We start from the raw sequence: 24,236 nt of genomic DNA on the forward strand, positions 1-24,236 counted from the left end.
CCTCAGGCCCCTCCCTTCTTGTCCTTATAGACACGGCTCATTTACTGCCTTCGGTTCCCAAATGTGAACCTCTGCCCTCATAATCCATCAGAGTTGCAGGGGGCTCCCCAGCATGATCTCTCCTAAGAGGTTCCTTCCTCTTCCAGCCCCCATCACAATGCCAGCCCCCACGCACCTCTACCTTCAGCATCACCTGGTTAGTTTGCTTCCCAAAGCCCCTCCCCCCCACCCCGCCGTGAAGTCCCACAGCTTCTTGGCTTCTCACCTCTGCTGCAGTCAGTCCCTCTCCTAACCACCTGGCCCCATCTGGGCTGGGGAGTCTCTATCTCCCTCTAGAACAAGGCTTGCAATGTGGGCTTATGTCACTTTTAATCTTTGCATCCCCAGTACCTAGCACATCACAGGTGCCAATATGCAAGGGCTTCTGGGGAAGGAATGCAGATGCCAGCAGCCCAGGGAATCTGGGAAGCCTGGCTGGAGACACTTGGCTTTGAAGGAGAGCGGGACTTATGTGCAGATACTCCAGGTTAAGGAGAGTGCCTCAGACAGCCACTTGGAATTAGTGAGAGATGGTGGTCCAGAGCCCAGCTCATCTGCCCAGAAAGTGGAGCTCTCTGTTAATTTCCTATTAGGAATGTGGTGTGGGAAAATGAGGGCAACCCTTGGAGATGTGTAGGTGTCACTCTGTTCCCCAAAATCAGACTCCAGAGCAGAAAGAAACTGAGGATGTCCCCAGGTGGGCACGTGAGAACTGCCTACTCCTGACATCTCTGCAGGGGACAGGGCCCACCTGAGGAAGGCCTGCAGAGAGGGGAGAGCCCAAGGACACCTTGGAGCTGCCCCTACCTCAGCTGGTACCTCTGTCCTGCCAGGTATTACCCTGACCATATACATATCCCACCTGTCTATGGTGTCCCTGGCCAGTCCTGGTCCTCCTCCCACCCTGCCTCATAGTGTTGGCTTCAGCCCTCCTGTGATGGCACTCCAGAAGGCAGTGATGCCCACCTGCTCAGAGATGTGCCCAGTCCTGCACAGCTTGGCCCTGGACCCAAACTGTTTGCAGAGTCCTCACCCAACTACCTCCCACCACATCCTGAAAGAGGCTCCCCTGGACTTGAAATTATCACTATCACCATCCAGGGGGGTGCTCCATACCCCTCATATCCACTGCAGACTCTGATCCATACCAACTCTGCTCCCCGCAGCCCCAGGGTATACATAGTTGGTGCATATAATGTGTCCAGAATGTTCCAGAACTGGGAGCTAGGGCAGCAGGATGAGGTCCAGGCTTCCTGGCTCTGGCATCTGCTCTCTTTACCACTGCACCTTACTCTGTCATCAATGGCTAGAGGGGGGAATGTTTCTTTCTAGATTATTGCTAGTGGAAGGCCTCTACACAATTTTCTTGGACAATAAAACAGTATTTTAGAGACCCTGGCTTTAACGAGATTTTAAAATCACCTAAGCAATCCCAGATTCCTGCTAAATAAGCTGCTCTGTGACAACAACAGCCACCTCTGGTCACATGTCCTCAAGAGGCTTCATAAAAATCAAATAAGGCCATTGTGCTGACTTAACAAATAGGCCCAGAGATATCAAGTTTGGAAACCTAAACAGATCAACGCCAAGACCATACCAGCCTGTTATTTGTTTCTCAGAGTGGCCCCAGGAACTAGTTATGGCAGGTGCCACAGCTACCCATCATCCAGAGGAGCAGAGGAGGCTGGAGAGGGACACAGGAGCCCCCAGGACTCTCCCATGCCACTTCCCCATGTGCACAAGAAAGACAGGACCCGATGCTATGGGTGGGAAGAGGAGCAGGGGTGGCTTCAGAATTGGGGGGCAGGGCTGTGGGAAGAAAGAGGCCACCTACACTATATAGAAGCACAGGGGGTGGGGGAGGACCTTCCCCGACTGGGCCATGCCTTTGTCTCCCCAAGAATTCCTGCCCTCAGAGCCTGCCCCCAGGTTTTCTCCAGCTCTGTTTCACTTATGGCAAGCTTTGGATGGAATGCTCCTCCAGGGCACAGTGCAATCACCAGATCCCTTTGTGCACCTGCTGCCCCACAGCATGCCAAGAGAGGTTACCCAGGAGCCAATAATCCTGGGATACCCCTTTCAGCCCCTCAGGGCATGGTACCCTTTACTGCAAAACAGGTGCCCATACCAACTTCCTATGCCCTATGCCACTGAACAGGGCACGCATGAGAAGCACCAGCCCAGAGGAAGTGCCCACAGCACCACTGTCCACCCTACCCCCAGGCAGGCTGAGGTCACCCATGTACTTAGCATCTTCCCTCTGTATTTGGTGCCAGCATTCCTACCACAATCTCAAAAAGTCCTTCAGAAATCCAGCCTCAACTGAATGCCAAAGCACAGCAAAGCCATCCCCACAGGAGCAATGATAAACACTTGTACATCTGATGTGGTCTCGAAGCTCTGCATCACGCCTCAATTTAACTGTTGTATTAAGCTGGCTATGATGTATTGATTTTCTTTTTTTTCTATTGTCAGAGGGTTCTTTTCAGAAAGCGCTGGCTGGACCAGTGATAAACAGAAATCTTGAAAATCCCCAAAAATCCAAAGATGCATTTAGAGTGCAATCCCAGCATGCAAGGCGATTCTGGGCAGTTGCCACAGAAATCAAACCCTTTGAACTAGATGGTCATTGAAGTCCTGATGTGCACCCAGCCCACAGAGGACACAGAACAGGGCAGGGAATGCCTGCAGCTCAAGACATCTCCCAGAGCCCAAAGGAGGAAGTCTATTAAGGGGGGGAGTCTCAGGCACAGAGCAGATATTTTCAGAGTACCTCTTCTCTAGCTAGATGTCCCAAGGTAACACATGAAAAAGATGGGATTCCAAAAGAATCAGTCCAAATCGAACCCAGTCCTCATCAAACCCAGACGCACTGCGCATCACCCAGAGACTACAAGAACCCGTCACTTCAGATTAGGTTTGGACGGAATGCTCCAAATGAGGCAGCTGAGGCTTACGTGGGAAAAGCACCACACCCATGGTCACACAGCTTGAAGATCTGAAGATCTATGGAACTATGATCTTTGGTGCCAAACAAATATGCTCTTATAGGAGCATGGAGGAGCAGCCCCAGGAGAGCACAGATCAGCAAGCCCCTCTTCATAGGCAGTGTGTGGATGCCTTGCCAAATTCCCAAAGCTCATTCCTGAGCTGTGAGACCAGAGTCCTCCCTCTACTCAACAGAGACAGGTGCAGAAATGGCAATTTAGTCTGGTTATTCAATACTAACTAGGCTGGATGCAGCTCACATATTCTTTAATCATTATTTAATAATTATATATATAATATATATATAAATATATCAATATTTCATATCAACCTGGATAAAACAAGTTGGATAAAATTAAGGAAAGTAGTTCACAGATAATCTCTATTTGAATACTTTGATCTGTAGCCTGAGACATCATGAAGCCAGGATGTTAGGACAATTTTACAGACCAGAGGTTTTGAGGACTCTGGGCACCTCACTGGTATCATGACACACATATCATGAACCATGGAGCACATCAGGCCTTGCAACTACCCAGTAAATAAGGACACAATGGGAGAGATACTGCTGTCGGGGAGGAACACTGCCCAATTCATCTACAATGCCTCATTCACCAGCAGGTGGACTCAAACACCCCTGCCACAGAAGTCAGCATTAGCTCTTCTAGAAAGAAGCCCTTCAAGAGCTGCATGGTGCAGTGGTGAGAGGCATGAATCTTGGTGCAACACAGACTGTTTACCCCTTGAGCTGTGTGACCATGGGTGTGGTGTTTTTCCCACGTAAGCCTCAACCGTCTCATCTGTAAAATGGGAATAATCCTAGTTCCTATCTCTTCCAACTGTTCTAGGATCCACTTAGATTGGACACAGGAAGCCCTGGGCACAGTGCTGGCTTGCGACCACCAAACAGCAGCCTCACCTCCACCATCACCTGGGACTTCCCACAAATAGCAAAGCAAGAAACATGAACTCCTCAGAAGCCAAGGGTCCCTATGGCAAAAGGGTGAAACCTTTTCCATCATCAGCATTTTGGGTTGATGTTGAACCATCCTGGAATAGAGCCATGAAGGGAGAGATCTAGGGAAGTCTGGCTCCCCATCCCTAGGATGGGCAACTATGGTCAGTATTTTCCTGACAGGCTCTGCATGGAGAGAAAAGGGTCTAATAATCAAGTTTTTTGGGGAAACACTGGCCAAGCAGGGCTGGAGGTATCTTGATTAGCACTGAGTCTGGGACTTCGCACAGCACACATACAATCAAGGAGCAAATCTCTGAGATGGGAAACCTCTGCAGTAAAGTTTCTCAAACTCATCTGTCAACCAGATGCAGTCAATGCTCCTTGTCTGTGAGAGTTATATTGCATAAGCCTTCTGTGAACTCCCCGTGTGTGAGTACTGACCCACCTCCTAGGAGAAAGAACCCAGATGTGGTTCCTGTAAAATCTGTGGTCATCATTTTTGTCGATCAATCAATACATAACCGTGTTTTATGTGTTTCTATTTAGACACCTTATTTAGTGTGTATTCCCACAAATAATCATATCTAGTATTTCTTTATAATAAAACAAGTCGATAGGAGTCTAACATTTCCCTGACCTTGGATAATGAGACCATAAATTTCTTTTGCTCTCAGCCTCATCACAGTGCCTTCCTTATGCTCTTTTGATTAGTGGGTCATCTCACAAATTCACAAAGTTAGCCCCTTTCCCAATGCTTCCTCATATACATACATATTACTTTAGCACTTTGCAGAGCAAACTTGTGTACAGATTGGCAAATTCTCTCTTCCTCTTTCTGGCTGTGCCATATTGTTGACTCATGGCCAACAGCTCCATAACTCACACCTACAGAAAATATCTAACACAACGTATCCATAATGCACATCACAGCTTTCTCATGCTTAGAAACATCAGACAGCACACCACCACTGCACTTGGGGGTCATTTTACCATCCCACAAAAAAGCACAAAAATGCAAAAAAAAAAAAAAAGGTCACAAAAAAGATCATGAAAAGGACACCTGTTTGCAGTGTGAGAGCTGCAACAAGAAGACAGAGTGTCTCCTTGTTCAAACTCAGCTGGGATCACGCACGTGTTTCTGCCTCTCTGTGCATGGCCCACGAATGCTTGCAAAGGTGCCACAAGTATTGATTTTAAGCTTACCCATAAATGTTAGTGAGTAGGCTGATTCACAGATAATGGAATCCATGAATGACTAGGACCAGCCAGGCTGTGTTTACAGAACACACCTAACAGGATGCTTTGGGAAATGCTATCAGGTAGTTTGCCTCTTTGATTTGAAAATTCAGTGACAGAATCAGGCACCGCCACATAGCAAGATTTTGGGATTTTTTTTGCTTCTGTTTTCCAAATTCCCCTCAACAAACATGCACTGCTTTGAAGTAGTTCTTTCTTCTCTAGGAACACTCAACACAAATCTCTGTTCCCCACAATTCCATTCTGTCTTGAAAACAACTTGAGCCTATCTCCTTTGGGTTCTCTCACATCCTGCCCTCCCCATCCCACCTCCACCTCCTAGTGCAGACCTCTTGGTCTCACCAGGATCACACAGGTGAGAGGTCCACCTGCAAACTGGAGCCTTTTCCAAAGGAGACACACCAAAGGAAACATCTGTAGCAATTAAGTAGCATCTGGAGCATACAAAGTGCTCCTAGGAAATAGAAAAGCATCCAGATACCACAAGATAAACAGCACACATCAAGCAATTCATAGAAAAGGAGAAACAAGTAGGCAACATAAACTTGGGGAGATGTTCAACGTTCATGTCCACTATGGGAATTTATTTTCACATAATAAACCAGAAGAAGGGAAAATTGTACAGAGATGTCTATGCCAGTTTGACTGGTAAAAGACAATGCCACCTTCAACCGGCAGGCTCAGTGGCAGGTATGTGGGATGAATGAATTAGATGTCACGTGGCCTGAATGGAACATTCAAAGGTCAGTAAAAATGATTCCAAAAACCACATGGCAACACAGAGAAACATTTGCAATATGTCATGTTCTAAAAGGTGGATGGCAAAATTATATCTGGACTTCAATGACAGCCACATACATTATTCATGTTCAATGCTAGAGTCTGAAGAGGAACACAGAAAAACCAAGAGCTCATCTGTTAGGGCAGTAGGAGCCATGGTGGATACTTTCTCCATATTCCCATTTCTAATTCCATTGTAATACTGTTGTCCATGCAAGGACAAAATAAAATGCTAGGCAATACTGTTCAAAGAGGCCATGACATAACTTCTCCAGCTTTAAAATGAGTGTCAGAGGGACGCCCGGGTGGCTCAGTGGTTGAGCGTCGGCCTTTGGCTCAGGTTGTGATCCTCAGGGTCCTGGGATCGAGTCCCATATTGGGCTCCCTGCATGGAGCCTGCTTCTCCCTCTGCCTGTCTCTCTCCCTCCCTCTCTCTCTCGCTGTGTCTCTTGTGAATAAATAAATAAAATCTTAAAAAAAAAAGATGATCCTATCTATCACAGTGGCTCTTTTGGTCCAATTTCAAAGGGTTCCTCATCTGGAGAATGGGTCACTTGGATTTTTGAGATGTAAAGACCTGAGTCACATTCATTCAGACAGGGCACAGCACCTCAGGAGTCCTCGGGCCCCGTTTTCACCCGTGACCCTTATTGGCCCTGAGCTGGGAACCACCAGGCTTTCCCCTTGATGGAATTCATTTGTGAGAATGAATGAGAGAGGAAACCAAAAAAAAGCTCTGCGATGATTAACCAGTGTGAAGGAGCTTTTCCAGTGTCTGGGATAAGAGTGTTAGCTTCAAGGAGACACTGTATTTAGGAAGAGAAGTACCCTGCTCTTCCAATCAGTGCCACGTCTCTGAGGAAGGGCACTCCTGTGGGGTCTTCCACCATGGCTTGGGCTACCCCACCTCCATAGCCCTTTGAAACCAGCACCACCACCCGTGCATTCATCCTTCAGTCTCTCCAACCCAAAGTCTGCATCTGTTCTCAAATTAGCATCTAGAGGTTCCAAGAAAGTGCAAAAACAGCAAAGCATCCGACATTGTCCACTCCCTGTCATGCTCTAAAGGTAATGTCCTCTTGACAAGAACTTTTGTCAGGGAAGTCATTTGTGCAAAGCAGAGTATGTCACCCGCCCTGTGCAGCCCACACCTGTCCCTAGGGTGCCATAGCCACTGTTAGGCCATGAGTTCAACTCCACCAGAGTGAAGTGGACCAGCAGTGCTTTGGCCTAAAGCTCAGACCTTAGGCCCAGAGCCACCTGCCCTTGGCAGGGGAGCTCCCCACGTCCACTGGTTCAATAGCAGTCTCTCTACAGCCTCAAACCCCTGGTGTGTGCACAACTGCCCTGAATGACAGAAACACCTTGAAAGTGAAGTCAACTTATATTTAAAAACCTTCAAAAAGAACAAATGCATCAACAAGCAAGTGCTAGAAATCTAGCAGCAAGCAAATATGACTTATAACTCAAAGACATGTTCTTAGCATATGTATATCTGTTTTAAACCCATGGCCTCTTCTGGGGGTGGGATAATAATTAAGGCTTTGAAAAATATAAAAGCATTTTGTTCTCATGCCCATGGCATTGGCCAAATAGAAGTTACTTTACACAAGTGTAACAATCACATCTTCTTTATGTATTCACAGAGGGGTGTTATTCTTTTCTTTTCTTTTCTTTTCTTTTTTTTTTTTTTTGAAAAGCAGCTTTTCAATATAGCTATTAGAATACATTTCACTTCGATATAATTAAAAGAAAATATAGTTATGCTTAAATCCATTGGCCTCATTAACATGCATTTTCTCCAACACTTTGTCAAGCCTTCAAATAATTATTTTCAGAATAGTTATTTACAGCTAATTGCACAGAATGCCAAGCCCCCAAGCTTTCAGAAAAGTGTCACCAGGATACAATGGCCCCTGTGAAATGTGCTTAAGTCACTCTCCCTTGTCACTGGGGCACCGAACCACTGTCTGCAGACTGCACAAGCCAGCCATTCCACATCCTTGCCAATGTCCTGTTGGCCTGAAGAGACGAGTTGGTGGGGGATGGTACTTGCACAGACCATCCAAACCACAAACAGATCCCGGGCAAGTGGGCTAGAAACCAAATCTCTATTAGGTGGGAGGGGGTGTCTTCTGGATGGCACTAGAACATCCATACAGCTGCTATGTAACTAACTGAACGAATGAGGAACTACATGAGCATTTCAACTATGGGCTTTGGCATCCATGTGGGTGACACCAGAGCATCCTTTGCTCTCTGGACCCCTCCACCTCCTCCTCCCTGGGGACAGCCAGAGTCCTACCTGCTCTTGGGGCCACTTTGCCCTCTCCTCTGGAGTCCTGGACTTGGTCTTGAAGCCTCTCTGGGGGTCTCCGGAGTGCTTGGCCTCAGGAGGGAGGTTCAGTGACTTGGGCCTTCCCTCGTGTCTGCTAGGGCCATGGCTGGCCTCGCAGGGTGGGCAGGTTTCTGTAGAGCCACCGGGGCCCGGCTCAGGCCCCCGCACCAGTGTGTGTTCAGGGCTGGCCTCACCGGCACTGGTGATGCTGGTCATGCTCAGGCTCATTTTGATCTCGGCCACAATCTGGTCGATGTCCTCCTCCTGATCCTCCAGGTCCCCGTCCCCACGCCTTGGACGATAGGGGGAGGCACCACCCGCATTCCCATTGGCCTCCGTGGGGTAGTAGTCCTGGTAGCCCTCTTCACTGGGACAGTAGTGGACGCCTTCTTCCTGGTCCTGGGCCTCTAGGGCGGAGGCCTCATCCTCTGGGATGGGGAGGTGGCCATCCCGGTAGTCTGGGCTGCCTCCGTCCGCGGGGCCATGGGGGTGGGGGCCTGCTGAGTCTGTCCACTCCTCCACCGCCTCCTGGCACTCGTCCGTCTCCAGGTGGCGGGGGCCGTGGGCCAGGTAGCCCTCCCCGTTGCAGTCCATGCCCTCCAGGTAGCTGTCATCCTCGGGGCAGTAGCGGATGTAGTAGGTGATGCCCTCCTCCTCCTCGGGGAGGCCCTCGTCGTAGTCCTCCTCCTCGGAGGTGTTGTTCACGTAGTCGGAGCTGGAGTCCCCATCGGGGCTGTGGTCGTGACAGCCCTGGTCCGGGGCCGCGGGGCTCTCGGGCCGCAGGGCGGCCAGCTCCAGGCGCTCAGGCACGTACTCCTCCGGGGGCAGCTCCGCCTCCTCGCCGGGCTCGGGGCCGTGGGGAGCAGGGCCCGGCCTCGCCCGGTGCTCCAGCATGCCGCTCGCCGTGCTCTGGCGCTTCCGGCTGGCCATGGCGATGCTCACGCGGCCATCGTCACCCAGGGGCAGCCGCTGTGGGGAGGAACGTGGGAGAGGACAGTCAGAACACCGAGCACAGCCGCCCCGGCCCGCGGGCTGTGTCGCCACCACGCTGTCCCGGCACCGTGAACGCACGTCCTCACACAGCGTAGGGGCAGAGCAGAAGGCAATGCGGCGCACTCCTGGCCAGAGCCCCGCGCGCCCACATCACGCGTGGAGTGGTGGAAGGCGCGGAGGGGCCGGAGGCCAGGCACGTGCCATTCACCCGGAGGGGAGGGTGGCCTCCCTCCCTGAATCCCACCGGCTCACTCAGGACTTCCCAAAAATGCACACGGTGGGCCGCCTGGGGGCTCAGCAGTTGGGCGTCTGCCTTCTGCTCAGGTCATGCTCCCAGGGTCCCGGGATCGAGTCTCGCACCGGGCTCCCTGCATGGAGCCTGCTTCTCCCTCTGCCTGTGTCTCTGCCTCTCCCTGGGTCTCTCATGAATGAATAAATAAAATCTTTAAAAAAGAATTGCTCGCCCAGCTTAGGTAGCCAAGGTGACAAGACACAGAGTCATCAGATCAAGTCATTCGCTCCCAAAAAGAAAAAGAGAAGCTTGCATTCAGAAGACATGATGAGGTCTGATGAGGAGGGATCCTACCTCTCAAGTCTAAATCTGCTGTTCTTCAAAGGTACACTCATATTCCCTCCTTGGCACACAGAGGCCTCTCCTTCCTCCTCCTGCTCAGACAGCATCCCCCAGTGTCCAGAAGTGCTGGGAACTGTCCAGGCCAACTGCACAGGGACACTGAACCCCAAACCCTGGCCTCATGCATGTAGCAGCAGCAGGGGGAGAGCCCAGAAGAGGGTGACCCTGCAGGGAGGACAGCACTGCCCAGCCACGGAGAGAAGGGGAACCCACAGAAGGGGGCCGAGGGTGGGTCATGGTTACTGCAGGGCGCCTCAAAGGTCCTATGTATCTAAACCAAGGAGGTCCTTGTCCTACCACCCAGGACTCTGCATTTCATCTCATGAACCCTGCAGAGTCATCAGGCAACTTTCAGCAGGTGCATGACATGTGGGATTTCTCTTTTAGCCTCACTTCTCTGAGCCCGGCATAGAAGAGATACTAGGGATCAGAAACCTGTGGAAGGGAGACCACTGACAAGTCGATTCCCATGCTCTAGGGCAAGCAAGGGGCTAACATCAGGGGAAAGGCACAGAAGATATTCAAACAGATGGTTAATGCTTTATTTCTTCAACTGAGTATACTTCTCAAGATGTTTGCTTTATTCCTTAAATTGTGCTTTTACATTACATATGCCTTGTTTTTGTTTGCATCATAGTTCATTTAAAAAAAGTTTTTTTTTTAAGATTTATTTATTTATTTGACAGAAAGAGCACGCGCACACAAGTGGGGTAAGGGGCAGAAGGAGAAGGAGAAGCAGACCACCCCTCCCCACCCCCACTGAGTAGGGAGCCCAACACAGGGCCCAATCCCAGGACCCCAATATCGTGACCTGGGCCAAAGGCTGATGCTTAACCAACTGAGCCACCAGGTACCCCACAGTTCATATATTTTAAAATAAATAAATAAATAAATAAATAAATAAATAAATAAATAAATAAATAGATTTATTCAAGATTCATTTCTTCCCATGTCCAGAGAGAAGAAATGAGAGCCTGTACCCATGAAAATGATTACAATGGTAAGTTTCATAATATGTAGTTTTTATCACAATTTTAAAACTTTTTTTTTTTTTTAAGAAATGAGAGCTTAAACTAAACCAGTGGAAAGGAGAGAGAAGACATGACTCAGGGAATATTTGGGCAGCAGAAGCAATGGGATCTGGAATCAGCAGGAATAGAGAGTAAAGAATGGAGACAGGGGCTCTCATGGCACTTCTGGCTCAGGTTCCAGCTTGCTGGGCTATACATTCTCTTTCTTCTTTTTTACCTCCCAGAAAAGTCCTAAACTAAAGCCCCTTTGCATTCTGTATTTCCCAGGGCACCCACACAGTATTTTGCTTGTAGTAGAGCCTAAGACACGTTTTGCTATGATACTGGGTTTACCAGATGGCCAGTCACAACATGATGACAATAACATGGATCAGTCCCTGACCCTCTAAATAAGCAGGCTATCATGTAAGGCAATCCCAGCCAAAAATCTCAGTGGAATACTGGGGAAACTTTGACTCGATAATTCTCAAGTTCATTTGGAATAATAAACATGTGAAAATAGCTGAGACAGACCTAAAAATGTGAGTAATGAAAAGAACATTACTCTGAAGTCACAGTAATTAAAATGACATGGTATCATGGCTGGACAAACAGCAATGGTATAGACTAGAAAGCCCAGGAACAGATCTACATTTATACAGTTTTACTATAAAATATAGTTTGCCTGGGACTGAGGAGTTTCCCAAGACACAGAGCTTCCAGTGCTAAAACCAGAATAGGTGGTCACCCTAAGGCAGGTGGGGAAAAAGATTCTATTCAGTGGCAGGCATGGGGATTCTAAATTTTGGTGATTTTATTTTTTTAAGATCTTATTTATTCATGAGAGACACACAGAGAAAGGCAGAGACATAGGCAGAGGGAGAAGCAGGCTCCCTGTGGGGAGCCTGATGTAGGACTCCATCCCAGGACCCCGGGATCATACCCTGAGCCAAAGGCAGATGGTCAACTGCTGAGCCACCCAGGCATCCCAAACTTTGGTGGTTTTAAAACTTTGCTGCACGTTGGAATCACCTGGAAGATCTTTACAAGTGCTGATGTCTGGCATTCCAAGTTCATTGGTATGAGGTATGACCTGGCATCAAGATTTTTAACATGTAGCAAAATTTGAACCCCACCGGGATAACCATTTCAGAGAAAACAATGCTGCTTCCTATGTTACAGGTACATACTTTTCAGATGGAGTAAATTTTTAAATGTAAAGAATCAAGGTTTCCAGATGATGGCTAGGTTTGCTGGCTTCAAGGGGAAATGGCCCCTCCTATGGGAAATCTAGAAATCAAGGTGCCAGAGAGGGAGTGCAGCTCACAGACACAAGGCAGGTCAGAGGAAGCACTTGTGTCCTGTGGCTCTAAAAGGTGTGGACATCTTCCCTTGAAGCAGCAGATTCAGCAGAGGACAGCCCACTTTTGTCCAGACTTTGAAAATCTCAGAGGAGTCTCCCTTCTCACATGTCAACCACAAGGTCTAGATGGTCAACCCAATAACTGCCAATTCATGAGAAAAATCATCCTCCCCCTGTACCTCTAGCCCCCTAAAATGAGAAATTTTTGTATGTACAACACTGGGCCTTTTCACCCAAGAAATATCTTCCCATTTATTCAAGTCTTAAATGTTTCTCAACAGCATTGCAGTATTCTTCATAGTTAGTTTATTCTTAAATTATATATATTTTTTGTGTGTGGCTGTGTGTCTCCCAGTATATATTTACCTGGCTATTGTTAATACATAGAAAAAATCTATAGTGATATTGTAAAAGTCCATTTTTAAATTCTAATAATTTTCAGTTGGTAAATTTTACTCTTCTCATTTCCAGCATTTGATCACCTTGTCTGGCTGCACTGCTCTGGACTTCTACTACACAGCTAAGGGATGAAACAGGCATCCTTGACTTATTCCTAATTGCAATGAAAACGTCTTTACTTCTTAACAGGGCTGGTCCAGGGTGAAGCATGGATGGTACTTACCTCACTCACACAATTTAATAGAGCACCAAAAACCTCAGGAATTAAAACAGAGAATTTTTTTTTTTTAAGAGAGAAGCAGGAGGGGCAGACGCAGAGGGAGAGAGAGAATCCTAAGCAGGTTCCATGCCCAGCACAGAGCCCAACATGGGGCTCGATCTCACGACCCCAAGATCGTGACCTGAGACAAAAGCAAGAGTCAGACGCTTAACTGACTGAGCCACCCAGGTGCCCCCCACAGTGAATATTTTAATGCAATACTTTAAAATAAAAATTAATGTAAGAATAGATGATAAATAAAATATCGAAGTTTTAAATAAAGATGAGATCAGTATTACTGATTTTTTCTTTCTGTCTCAGCTTCCCATAGGGCTCTGGCAGGACATTGTAAATGATCCTGTTTTGTTTTGTTTTAAGTTTTCACCATTAAATACCATGCTAGTTGTTGGCTCTTCTAGAGCTTAGTAGTGCGGACCTTCTAATCTGGTTCTCTTTTCCATAGATACAGATGGAAAGGGACCCACGGCAGAACCCTAGACAGCAGGCAGCCGTATCTTTGAAGGTTTGCAGAATTACATTTCACCTTAGGTATAAGAGAAAGAAACCTCCTATTAAAGATGAAGACAGAAGGTCCTGTTTAAATTCAGACCTCCATTTATGGTCAGACCTCGGGCAAGATATTTAACAGAGGGATGGACTTCTGCCCTTGGTAAATTGGAAATGATAGCACCTGCCTTCAGGGCTTGACGTGGGTTAAATAGGAGAATAACCCACACAGGCCTCAACTCTGTAATGGTTGTCTCTTTATACTATATACATGGAGTCAAGGAAATTTTTAAATGAAATCTGAAGGCAGAGAATGCTTGACTAGGTGCATGTCCTAGATGGAGAGCCTATGCTCCCTTGGATGGGAACTTGCCAACATAGGTAGATGGGCACCGCTACTGTCAGGTGACAGTGACCTTGGCCAGGGACATAATGTGCATCTCTGCGATGGGATACAGGTGCATCCAGGTGGGACTGCTGTAAAGGGAGTGGTCTTGAGGAAAGCCAAGAGTTGCTCCCCCATAGCAGCGGTTCACTCATATTGATGGGTACAAGGCCTACCTGTGGAGTGTGCAGGTTCACGGGAGTGAGTAAGCCAAAAGTCAGGCTTAGAGCTGCAGGTGATTCTGATGTCAGAGGCTCTAGGATTCTACTTGAAACCCTGCCCTAAATAGATGCTTGGAGGTCTCCGGGGGCTTCCCACTAACTACAGAATGGGAGTGACCTCCTTGCCCAAGAAACATAAGACTCTTCCCTAGATTCTCCATCATGTTTCATGCCTTCTCTCCCTAACCCTTTTCAAGATCCATCTCCTGGGTCACTTGCCCACAGGACAACAGGTGGGTGGCCTGGGCAACACAAGGGCTATTCAAGAACAGCAGACACTTCCCAGACCGGGAAGGTATGGTGAGGCCAAAGGTTAGGGAGAAGGAGAGGTGGGAAGAAACACTGATGGAGTGAAGTGGTTCCTGCAAAGAAAGAGCTCTGAGTTTATAATATTCAATGGGGCTCAAGAAAGGTGCATCTGAAAGTACAAAGTCCTAACACATAGCCTTTGCTTCAATATTTCTTTTTTTTTAATTTTTTTAAATTTATTTATGATAGCTACAGAGAGAGAGAGAGAGGCAGAGACACAGGCAGAGGGAGAAGCAGGCTCCATGCACCGGGAGCCCGACGTGGGATTCGATCCCGGGTCTCCAGGATCACGCCCTGGGCCAAAGGCAGGCGCCAAACCGCTGCGCCACCAGAAGCACTTGCAGCTTGATGATCAAGGATTCCACTTAGGATACCTCACTTACAAGCAGCTTTTTCAGCACCCTTCGTGTCTGCAGGGAGGTCCCACAGAGCAGCCAAATCTCACCTTCCTGGGCTGCAAGGTTCTCTGCAAGCTCACAGTCAGCATCTCCTGGGAAGATCTGCAATGACTTCAGCGCATCCTCCTTCTGGAGGTGCAGCTGTTACAAGGGGGACAGCTGCCCTGTAGGAGGCTGTGAAGAGCTTCACTCCCTACCTTTGGAGAGGGCAGGACACATGACTAATCTTAACACATCATTTGTTAAGCAACTGTGGGCAGATTTTTATACCCAGGAGGTGACTGCTTCTGAGGGCACAGTACTTCCCAGAGATACGGATTACGATTTGTTTTGTTTTGCTGCGTATTTAACAGAGAACACAGAAAGGAAGAGACACCCCCTCATAGCTGTTCTGTCCACAGATGGCTACTGTTATTTTGTGGTATGTTTCTCTCCCTTATCTTCTAAACATCTCTTTTGTATGATAGAGGTCTTACTGTATAGACACAGTGCCATGTTCTCCTCTCTTCTCTTAACATAAGCAGTAGGGACTCTCTATAATTATGATTTTAATGGCTATACAGCATTTCCTGGCCCAAAAGACATAATCTAACTGTTCCCTATTGACACATGGATTGTATCCTATTTTTGTATGATAAAAAATTGTTCTGGTGCTTCCCTGAGGACCTACTCTAGGTCTTTTACCTGCTTCCAGGGCTTTTATCCAGGACCCTCTACAGTTTCTTTCAAGGTCCAGGTGCTCAGAAAAGCCCCAGGAGGCCTGTGGCCAGGAGAGAGTTAACCACTCCTGCCTGCACCCTGGGAGGCTTTGCATATGAGCCTGCAAGCAAACATATTGAGGTCCTCTGCTTCTGATTAATCATATTAAAGATAAATCCTTCACAACAGACCATCTGGAAAGCAATTCAAATGTACAGAAGAAACACAATTACCTGCTATGCATCCAAGAAAATGAAAATGAGGCCCTGTGTCCAGACTCAATTAATTCTAGAACAGCACATAAATCAATAGAAAATGTAGCCCCTGACTCGGTGCTCACCACTCTCCTCCTGAAACATCCTAATGAGATGTCGGAAATAAAGGCTCATCGTCAACAATAAAAAGTCCCAGAGTCTTATTCTAAACCACATTTCTCTTCGACATGGAAAAATAGCATTGGCCAGCTCTCAGAAGCACTAGTCATATAGCCTACCAAGATGGAAAGAGAGACTCTGTGGCCATAGTGCAGGCTAGGTAAAAACGTCAGCATACAAATGAGGTGGGTACTCAAGCAAATTGCTGCTGCCCACAAACCTGTTCCTCAGTTTGGTCTCACATGTTGTAGATATAACACTCTTTTTTTTCCCTCCCATATATAACTTATGTGCTTTGACTGCACACAACCTGGGCTTACACACTCCTAGAGCACACCTGTACACTCCACTCGAGCATCTCAGAAAAAAGTCATTAAGTATCTTGCTACAAGATCAGACAACCATGAGCTCTGAAGGGACATTAATAATCTTCCAGAAACCAGGCTGAGTTCCAACATGATCACACAAGACACTACAAACTAACTTAGTTCACAACCGAGAGCTATGCTTCTCTTTGAAAAATGGCAGAAAACAAAAGGGCAACAATGTTGAGCACACTCCAAACCTTAATAAATAAATAAAATCTATTTAAAAAAAAAAAAACCTTCAATAACAGGATCTTACTTATGCTGGTGTCAGCACATCCACAAGACAATCAATCATACAGTGATTAAAATATTTACTAAGAGTTTATCACATACAATGCATTGTTATAATGTCTTCACATCCAAATAAACACAGTAAACTGTGAAGAAATACATTAAAACACCAGCAAGGATTTCCTCTGAGTGACAATTATGGCATTTACTTTCCTTCCTTCTTCCTTTCTGAGTATGGTACTTCTATAGACATATAACATATAAAAAGACAAATGCCGCGGAGGGTAAGCCTGCTGCAGCCATACCTGCCGGTTGACACTGCTGCACAGAAGGGACGTAGGTCTCAGCATCCCCTGAAAGGATCCTGGGACACAACTTGTTCCATCTGGGCTTTCAATACGCCAGCATATCTGCCCCACCACATCTTCATCTCAGAATGAACAAAAGGGAATGATCTGACCCTTACATACAATTTAAAAATGCCATCAGCCCCTCACCAAAAGCAAGTCGGCAGGAGCTGGTACCTGCATCCCACAATGTCATCTACACCTGAAACCAGCATTCATGCTGTAATGAATGGCAACATCGTATCCTTGGACCAGTAGACACCTGCAATTCTTACTAGCTACCCCTAACTGTAAGAAACGAACTTTCTCCTGCAAGAACTCCTGGAACCAGTGGGGGCTTACTAAAGTCTGCATCTGTTCCTACTTGCCTTCAGGAGGAAATCCAGGATCCAGGTAAGAAGGCAATTAAACAACACAAAAATTATCAGCACTGACCCTTTTCTCAACACGCTTGAGAAAAAAAGGTACAACATCTGCATTTCCCAAGGCCTTGGGCCAGGAAGGACATTCTAAACACATTCTTTACCAAATCCATCCCCTGAGACAAAGGAATTGGTCACCCCAGAGGAATCAACCACAGGACAAGAGGGAAAAATGGATTCATTCGTGCTGGTGGTCCAGCTTTTTCCATATTTTTTTAATCGCTTCCAAAGAAATGTATCACTTACTCTCCAGCTATCAAATAAACCATTATGGGCTGCATTGGGTCCCCTCCCCCTCCAAATTTATATGTTGATGTCCTCACCCCAGTAGGTCAGAATGTGGCCTTGTTTGGAAATGGGCATTGCAGATGTAATCAATTAAAATAAGGTCATTATTCAATATGACTGATGTCCTTATATAGAAGAAATTTGAAGACACACACAGGGAAACCACCACGTGGTGAAGATGAGAGAAGAAAGCAGGGCTCTACAAGCTATGGAATGCTAAAATGGTGAGCATGAAGAGCAACCAGAGAAGCATGGAACAGATTCTCCCTCACAGCACCCAAAAGGAACCCATCCTATTAACACCTCGAACTCAGACTTTTGGCCTCCAGAACTATGATACAATACAGTTCTTTTTTTTTTAGTTAAAGATTTATTTATTTATTTGAGAGAAAGAAAGGGGGGGGGTAGCACATGTGAGTGGGGGAGGGGCAGGGAGGGAAGGAGAGGGACAGAAACAGACATCCCACTGAGCGCAGATTTCACAATCCTGAGATCATAACCTGAACCAAAACCAAGAGCCAGATGCTTACCTGACCGACCACCAGGTGCCCCTGAAACAATACATTTCTGTTGTTTGTGCCACGCACTTTGGGGTACATCGCTACAGCAGCCCTAGCAAACTAATATAATCCTAAGGATTATATGTACATTACTCAAGGGAGATCTTGTGTTTTTTTTTAATCTTTGGCAGAATTCTCCAGCATGTAATCAGGGATGTGTTACCACCTTGAGTCTGCCCATTTTGTCAGTTATTCATAAGTTTCCTTGCCTTACCGCCCTACACATTTTATTTTACTTATTTTTAAAGATTTTGCTTATTCATGAGAGACACACAGAGAGAGGCAGAGACACAGGCAGAGGAAGAAGTAGGCTCCTCACAAGGAGCCCCTTGTGGGACTCGATCCCGGGACGAGGATCACACCCTGAGCCAAAGGCAGACCCCAACCGCTGAGCCACTCAGGCGTCCCCCACCCTATACATTTTAGAATCACTTTGTCAATACCAATACCTATTTTTAAAAATCTTGCTGAGAATTTGGGAGTGCATCTAATCTACAGGTCAGTTTGGGAAGAATTAACATCTAAACTATGCTGAATTTTCCAATGCATGAATATGATATATCTTTCCATTTATTTAGGTCATCTTTCATTTCTCTTATGAGTACTTGTAATTTTCAGTGTATAGATCTTGCACATGCTTTGTCAGAATTATATATATTTCTTTTCTCTCTCTCTTTTTTTTTTTTTTTTTGGTGCATTTGGAATGTTCTTTCTTGGAATGCCTGGGTGGCTCAGAGGTTGAGCGTCTGCCTTTGGCTCAGGTAGTGATCCTGGAGTTCAGGGATCGAGTCCCACATTGGGCTCCCTACATGGAGCCTGCTTCTCCCTCTGCCTGTGTTTCTCTGCCTCCCTCTCTCTCTCTCTCTCTCTCTGTCTCATGAATAAATAAAATCTTTAAAAAAAAAGGAATGTTCTTTTCTCCTGACAACTGCTTTAATTAATATAGTCTAGAAATGTAACTGCTATATAGTGACCTTGCTAAATTCATTTATTAATACTAGGGCTTTTTGTAGATGCCATTGGATTTTGCAGACAATGATGAAGTCTGCAAATAAGAGTTGGTTTTAGGAGCACCTGCGTGGCTCAGTTGGTTGAGTGTCCAACTCTTGATTTCAGCTCAGGTCATGATCTCAATGTCAGTGGGCAGTCTGCTTCTCTCTCCTTCCCTTTCCCTCTGTGCCTCTCCCTGCTCACCCTCTTTCTCTTTTAAATAATTTTTTTTATAAAAAGAGTTGGTTTTATGCACTCTTTTGCAATCTATACGCCTTTCTTTTCTATGCCTTACCACACTGCTGAGGATGTACTCTATAATGGCTGAATAGGAGTGACAAGAGCTACCAGCCCTTGCCTTGCTCTTGATCTTAGGTGCGAAACACTCAGTTTTTCAATATAATCTTAGCTGTACCTATTTTGTAGATATCCTCTTTCAAACTGAAGATAGTCTCTATTCCTGTGTGCTGAGTGTTCTTTTTAAGTCACGAATGAATGTTGAGTTTCGCCAAATGCTTTTTCTACCCCTATGTGGTTTTTCTTCTGTATGCTGTGTAATACATTGTTTGCCTTTTGAAGCAACCTTGTATTCCTGGGATAACCCTACTTGGCCATAATGTCTTGTCTTTAGGTGTTACTGGATTTGCTTTGCTAATATATTACTGAGGCCTTTTATTTTACCTCTATGTTCATAATTATGTCAAATTACTTGGCACTCAAGCTTTGACCTCCCTCCTAATGGTGTTGCATTTTATCTGTCCAGAGTTTTTAGTTTTAATGAATGAGAGAGAGGGGCTCTAGGGGGCTTATTTAATCCTGGCCAGCACTAAATGTCCTCCATTGATCTGTTCATACATTTTGAAAGGTACATTAATGAAAAACCTAGTTATTTTTATTTTGTTCAATTCATCAAACACATGTAACTGCAATTGATGATTCTGGCTCACTCTGCTATCAGCTGCAGCCATTGCAGCAGCAGAGAAGCTATGCTGGAAGGCAAAGTGAACATTTCCACCAGTCCCAGGGTCCTCAGTCCTGGCTGCATGTTACAATCAGCGGTCCCAGTCCCATAAAGTCAACATTTCTGGGTGGGGCCCTAATATCAGCATTTTGACAGTCCAGTGATTCTGAAATACAGCAAGACTGGAAGCCACTGAATTGAGTATAATGAAAACATGGTTTATGACCTGTCAAGGAAGACCCTATAATCCCCCAAGGTTTACAGTCTCCAGATAAGTAGCTCTGGCCAGGAGAAAAGGGGGCAATTGCATTGCTGAAGGGTTGGCCAGGCAGCCTCTCTTCCACTACCCACCCCTGCAGGCATTACATGTCTTTGGTATCTTTTTCTAGTAACACATAAAACCTCTAGGGCTCTCTAGATCCTGGTCCTTCATAGCTATCTTCCTCTTGGGTCTCAGGAAAGCAGTGCTTCCCTTCAGCACAGGCCCCAACACACACAGAGTGTCTTTCCCTTCTTTTACAGCCTGGCATGAAGCTGAAATAAGGTGATACGTTCAAAGGACGCTTTTAAGACTGGGCATGCCCCTGCCTCCTCCCTCTATCGTGATCAAGAATTGTATGATCATCTCCAGGTCTTTCTAGGAAGTGCAGACAGACAGGGAGACAGACAGGGGCCGGGAAGGAGGTCCAAATGGGGGTCCAGATGGGGGTCCAGGGCTTCCTTCCCTGGGCATTTGACATAATGTTTTAGTACTGACTTGTGGTCTCTAATAGCAGGACTGAGAGTTTGCAAAGTAACCAGATCGGCTGATCTGGTTCAGCCTTGTGTAAATAGGATATGAAACCAAACTGTATCACAGAGAGACATGGTCATTTTCCAAAGCTAACGATCCGATGATGACCCCATGACTTAAATTTCTGTACCTCTGCACTCCTCCACAGCTGGGGTCCTGTTAGTTTTCAAGTATCCCTCTGAGGCTTTGGTCACTTGGAGCTGGAAAAGGTTGTTCCCCAGGGCTACAGAGGAGGGCAGTGCAAGAACAGCTCTGCGGGAACAGAGCAAGAACAGAGCAAGAACAGCTCTGCGGGAAGCCACAGTTCACCACTACCGAAACGAAGGGGGTCCTTGAATTAGGAAAGCAGTGAGCAGAGGCTGTCAGCACAGAGCCAGCCACCACAGGGCCAGCAGCCCAGGCCAGAGCACAGAGTCTCAATGGCTGGCCCAGAGATGGCAGCTGGAGCATGGACCGGCCCAGGACATAGCAGCCCAGGATCCTTCTGGAAGGACAGCTCCTCCAACAGGGAGGGTCAAGGGTCCCACTCACTCTGGCTCTGATTTCTCCTAACTCAGGCAGGAAATAACCAGGCCAGAGAGGTACCTCTCCCTGCCTGGCTTGGGGCCTCCTCACCCACAGGACATGCCATGCCTATAGACACTCCTCTCCTTTGAGGCTCCCACCCTAGTCCCAACAAACCCCCTGGAGCCACTGGGTCACGGTGATGGCCAACCTGTGATCTCACACAATCATTTATTTGCTTCATCCTTCCATTCATCCTTCCAGCAAGTCACCCCAAGCCATCTGCTTGGTCTTCTGGAACATTCTTTAACTCTCTACAGATGGTGCCTACACACACACACACACACACACACACACACAAGCCTGGTTCATAAACCAGTGGAGGCAGGGATGGGTCTCATGTTTAGGGATCCTGCAGTGCCCAGAAAAATGGGCTCAATGAGAGTGGCTGAAAGTGTAAATGAAACTCCGCTGTAGAGATGAAGCTCCAGAAATTGATACAAATTGTTGGCTACTCAATCACTTTGTCAAATAATTATCTTCTGAATAAAAGATCTCCCACAGGATTTCCTTAAATAGCCAGCTTCTTCTGGGTGGTTTAAAATGACTTAACTTTATTTATGTATAACTCTTTTACAAACGTTTCCACTGTGGGAAGCAGGGAACTCTGGGTTCCCTGGGGAACTTGGCAGGAGCAGGAAGGTGTCGCAAAAGAAGATGCGCGGTCTCCATGCCCTCAAACCACCCCCCCAGCAGGCTCTCTCGCTCAGAGTGAGCAGGCCCCTCACCTTTTGCTGGGGAAAAGGCAACTCTATCCCAAACCCCAGTTCTTGGGGTCTGCTGACAGAGAGCCCACCAGATTTCTCCAGAGCTGCCCCCCACCACCCCTGGGCTCAACTATTATCTGCCCTCCTAGCTGAAGTCTGCACGTCAATTTTGATCCTTACCATAGGAGACCTGGACTGCCTTTTTCTCCTAAATAAGGTTTTCTTCCCCAAGGAAAGGGTGATAAGGGGAGAGACAGTGGGTACTCTCAAATTAGGGCCCTGGCTGTGGCTTTTCAAGACAAAAATAAAAAACTATATCTAGTGGCCATGAGGCTGAGGCCAAGCAGAGATGTGTGGTGGGCAGGGAATGCAGAAGTCTGGGGGCAGAGGCTCACCTGCCAGTACTTGGGAGTGAGGGGTAGGTGACCCTCGGCACTCCTCCAGCCTCGGCCCGAGCCAATGGGCAGGGGAAGGCTGCCTGCCACCAGCAGCCTCTGGGCCCTGGCCTCCAGCTAGGGACAAACAACCCAGCGCTGCCCTGGGTTGGAGGTCTCCAGAGCCCTGCATCTTTTGTCTCCTTATGGTATCTCTGGCCTGCTTTGCTTCCCAGCAGCCCCTTCACACAGTGGGCCTCATTAGGGTTACCTGTGGGGTTTGTTAAAATGCAGAGTGCTAGGCCCCACTCTTAATGATTCTGACTCAGGAGGCCTGGGAGTAGGCCTGAGAATGTGCATTTCTAGCAGGTGCCAGGTGAGGGTGACGCTGCTGCGCTAGGACCAAGTGTGGGGCACCACATTTACTGAGATGTCAGGCCCCCTGCCCACCCTCCAGCAGCCACCTCTTTGGAATCAATAATAAAGATCCCACGATTACTTCCAGGAAAAAACAGCATAACAAGTTCTAGATCTGAGACAGGCTAATGCACAGTATGCCTCTCCCCTCGGGGTACCTCCCCCATCCCACCTTCCTCACTAAGCATGAAAAAGAAAAACAGGATTTCACAGCCACACTCACTCATTTAACTAGCCTGGGCAGAGTCCAGAGCTCAAAGGAGCCCCTGCTGGAGAGAATAGCAGATTCACCCTTTCCTGCCAAAATCTGGGCAAATACACCTAACTACTCTCCCAGGCTGTTGATGAACCTATTTTTCAACACTGATGCCTATTTACTACAATTATTCTAATTAGTCCTCAACTGCAACACATTAAAATGCTAGTTCATTGGCAAGTCCTCGAGGCTTTGCTTGTCTGGCTCACTGGTTCCTACCAATGAGGGAAGGCCAGTGTCCCCAGGTGATGAGGCCCAACAACCAAGTTGCGTCAGCCTGTGGCCTCGTAATAAGCTTTAAGAGCAGGATGGAGGTCAGATGCCCCCTGGAAGTTGGGGGCTCCAGGACCAAGCTTTACTGACACCCACATCCAGAGCTGAACACTCACTACCCCCCCCCCCCCCCAGCAATCTGAGGCCACAGTCCATACAGGAACTTCTTCCTGAGGCCAGCTGTTTCCATTACAGTCAACCCAGTCCTAAAAGCCAATGATTGAGCACAGCTGGGCAGAGGCGCTGGGGCAGGAAGAACCTCCTTGGGAGCCTGTGTGCATAGTGATATCTATTCCAGCCAAATTGTCCATTCTGTCACTGCAGTTTAAAAATGATGGCCAAGGGGGCAGGCGCCTCGGTGGCTCAGTCAGTTAAGCATCTGCCTTTGGCTCAGGTCACGATCCCAGGATCGAGCCCCGTGTCAGGCTCCCTGCTCAGTGGAGAGGGTGCTTCTCCCTCTCCCTCTGTTCTTCCCCCTGGCTTGTGCTCTCTCACCTTCTCTTTTACTCTCTCTCTCTCTCTCTCTCTCAAAAGAATAAATACAATTAAAAAAAAATAAAAACAATGGCCAAAGATCCAAAATGAAAACGCAGCAGAGGGTTCACCTCAGTTGCTCAGTGGCAATCTAAGCGTGGCTCCTGGACCAGCACTGTTGGCAACACCTGGGAATTTGCCAGAGATGAAAACTCTTGGCCCCAGACAGACTCAGGGTGGGGCCAAAGAATCTGTGTCTTCACAAGCCCTCCAGGGGATTCTGATGCAACCTCAAGTCTG

General features: G+C 47.2%; 1 protein-coding gene across 3 annotated transcripts in view; it reads right to left on the reverse strand.

Annotated features, from left to right (window-relative positions):
• Positions 1-24,236, reverse strand: part of APBA2 (amyloid beta precursor protein binding family A member 2) — a 245,534-nt gene that overhangs the window by 51,838 nt on the left and 169,460 nt on the right. For all 3 annotated transcript variants that reach the window (XM_055326656.1, XM_055326655.1, XM_055326657.1), the window contains exon 3: positions 8,328-9,329. In XM_055326656.1, the coding sequence (XP_055182631.1) occupies positions 8,328-9,290 (963 nt within the window). In that variant the 5' untranslated portion in view covers positions 9,291-9,329. The remainder of the gene's footprint in view (positions 1-8,327; positions 9,330-24,236) is intronic.

This window comes from Nyctereutes procyonoides, unplaced genomic scaffold (genome assembly GCF_905146905.1).
Source record: "Nyctereutes procyonoides isolate TBG_1078 unplaced genomic scaffold, NYPRO_anot_genome, whole genome shotgun sequence".
Lineage (NCBI taxonomy): Eukaryota > Metazoa > Chordata > Mammalia > Carnivora > Canidae > Nyctereutes > Nyctereutes procyonoides.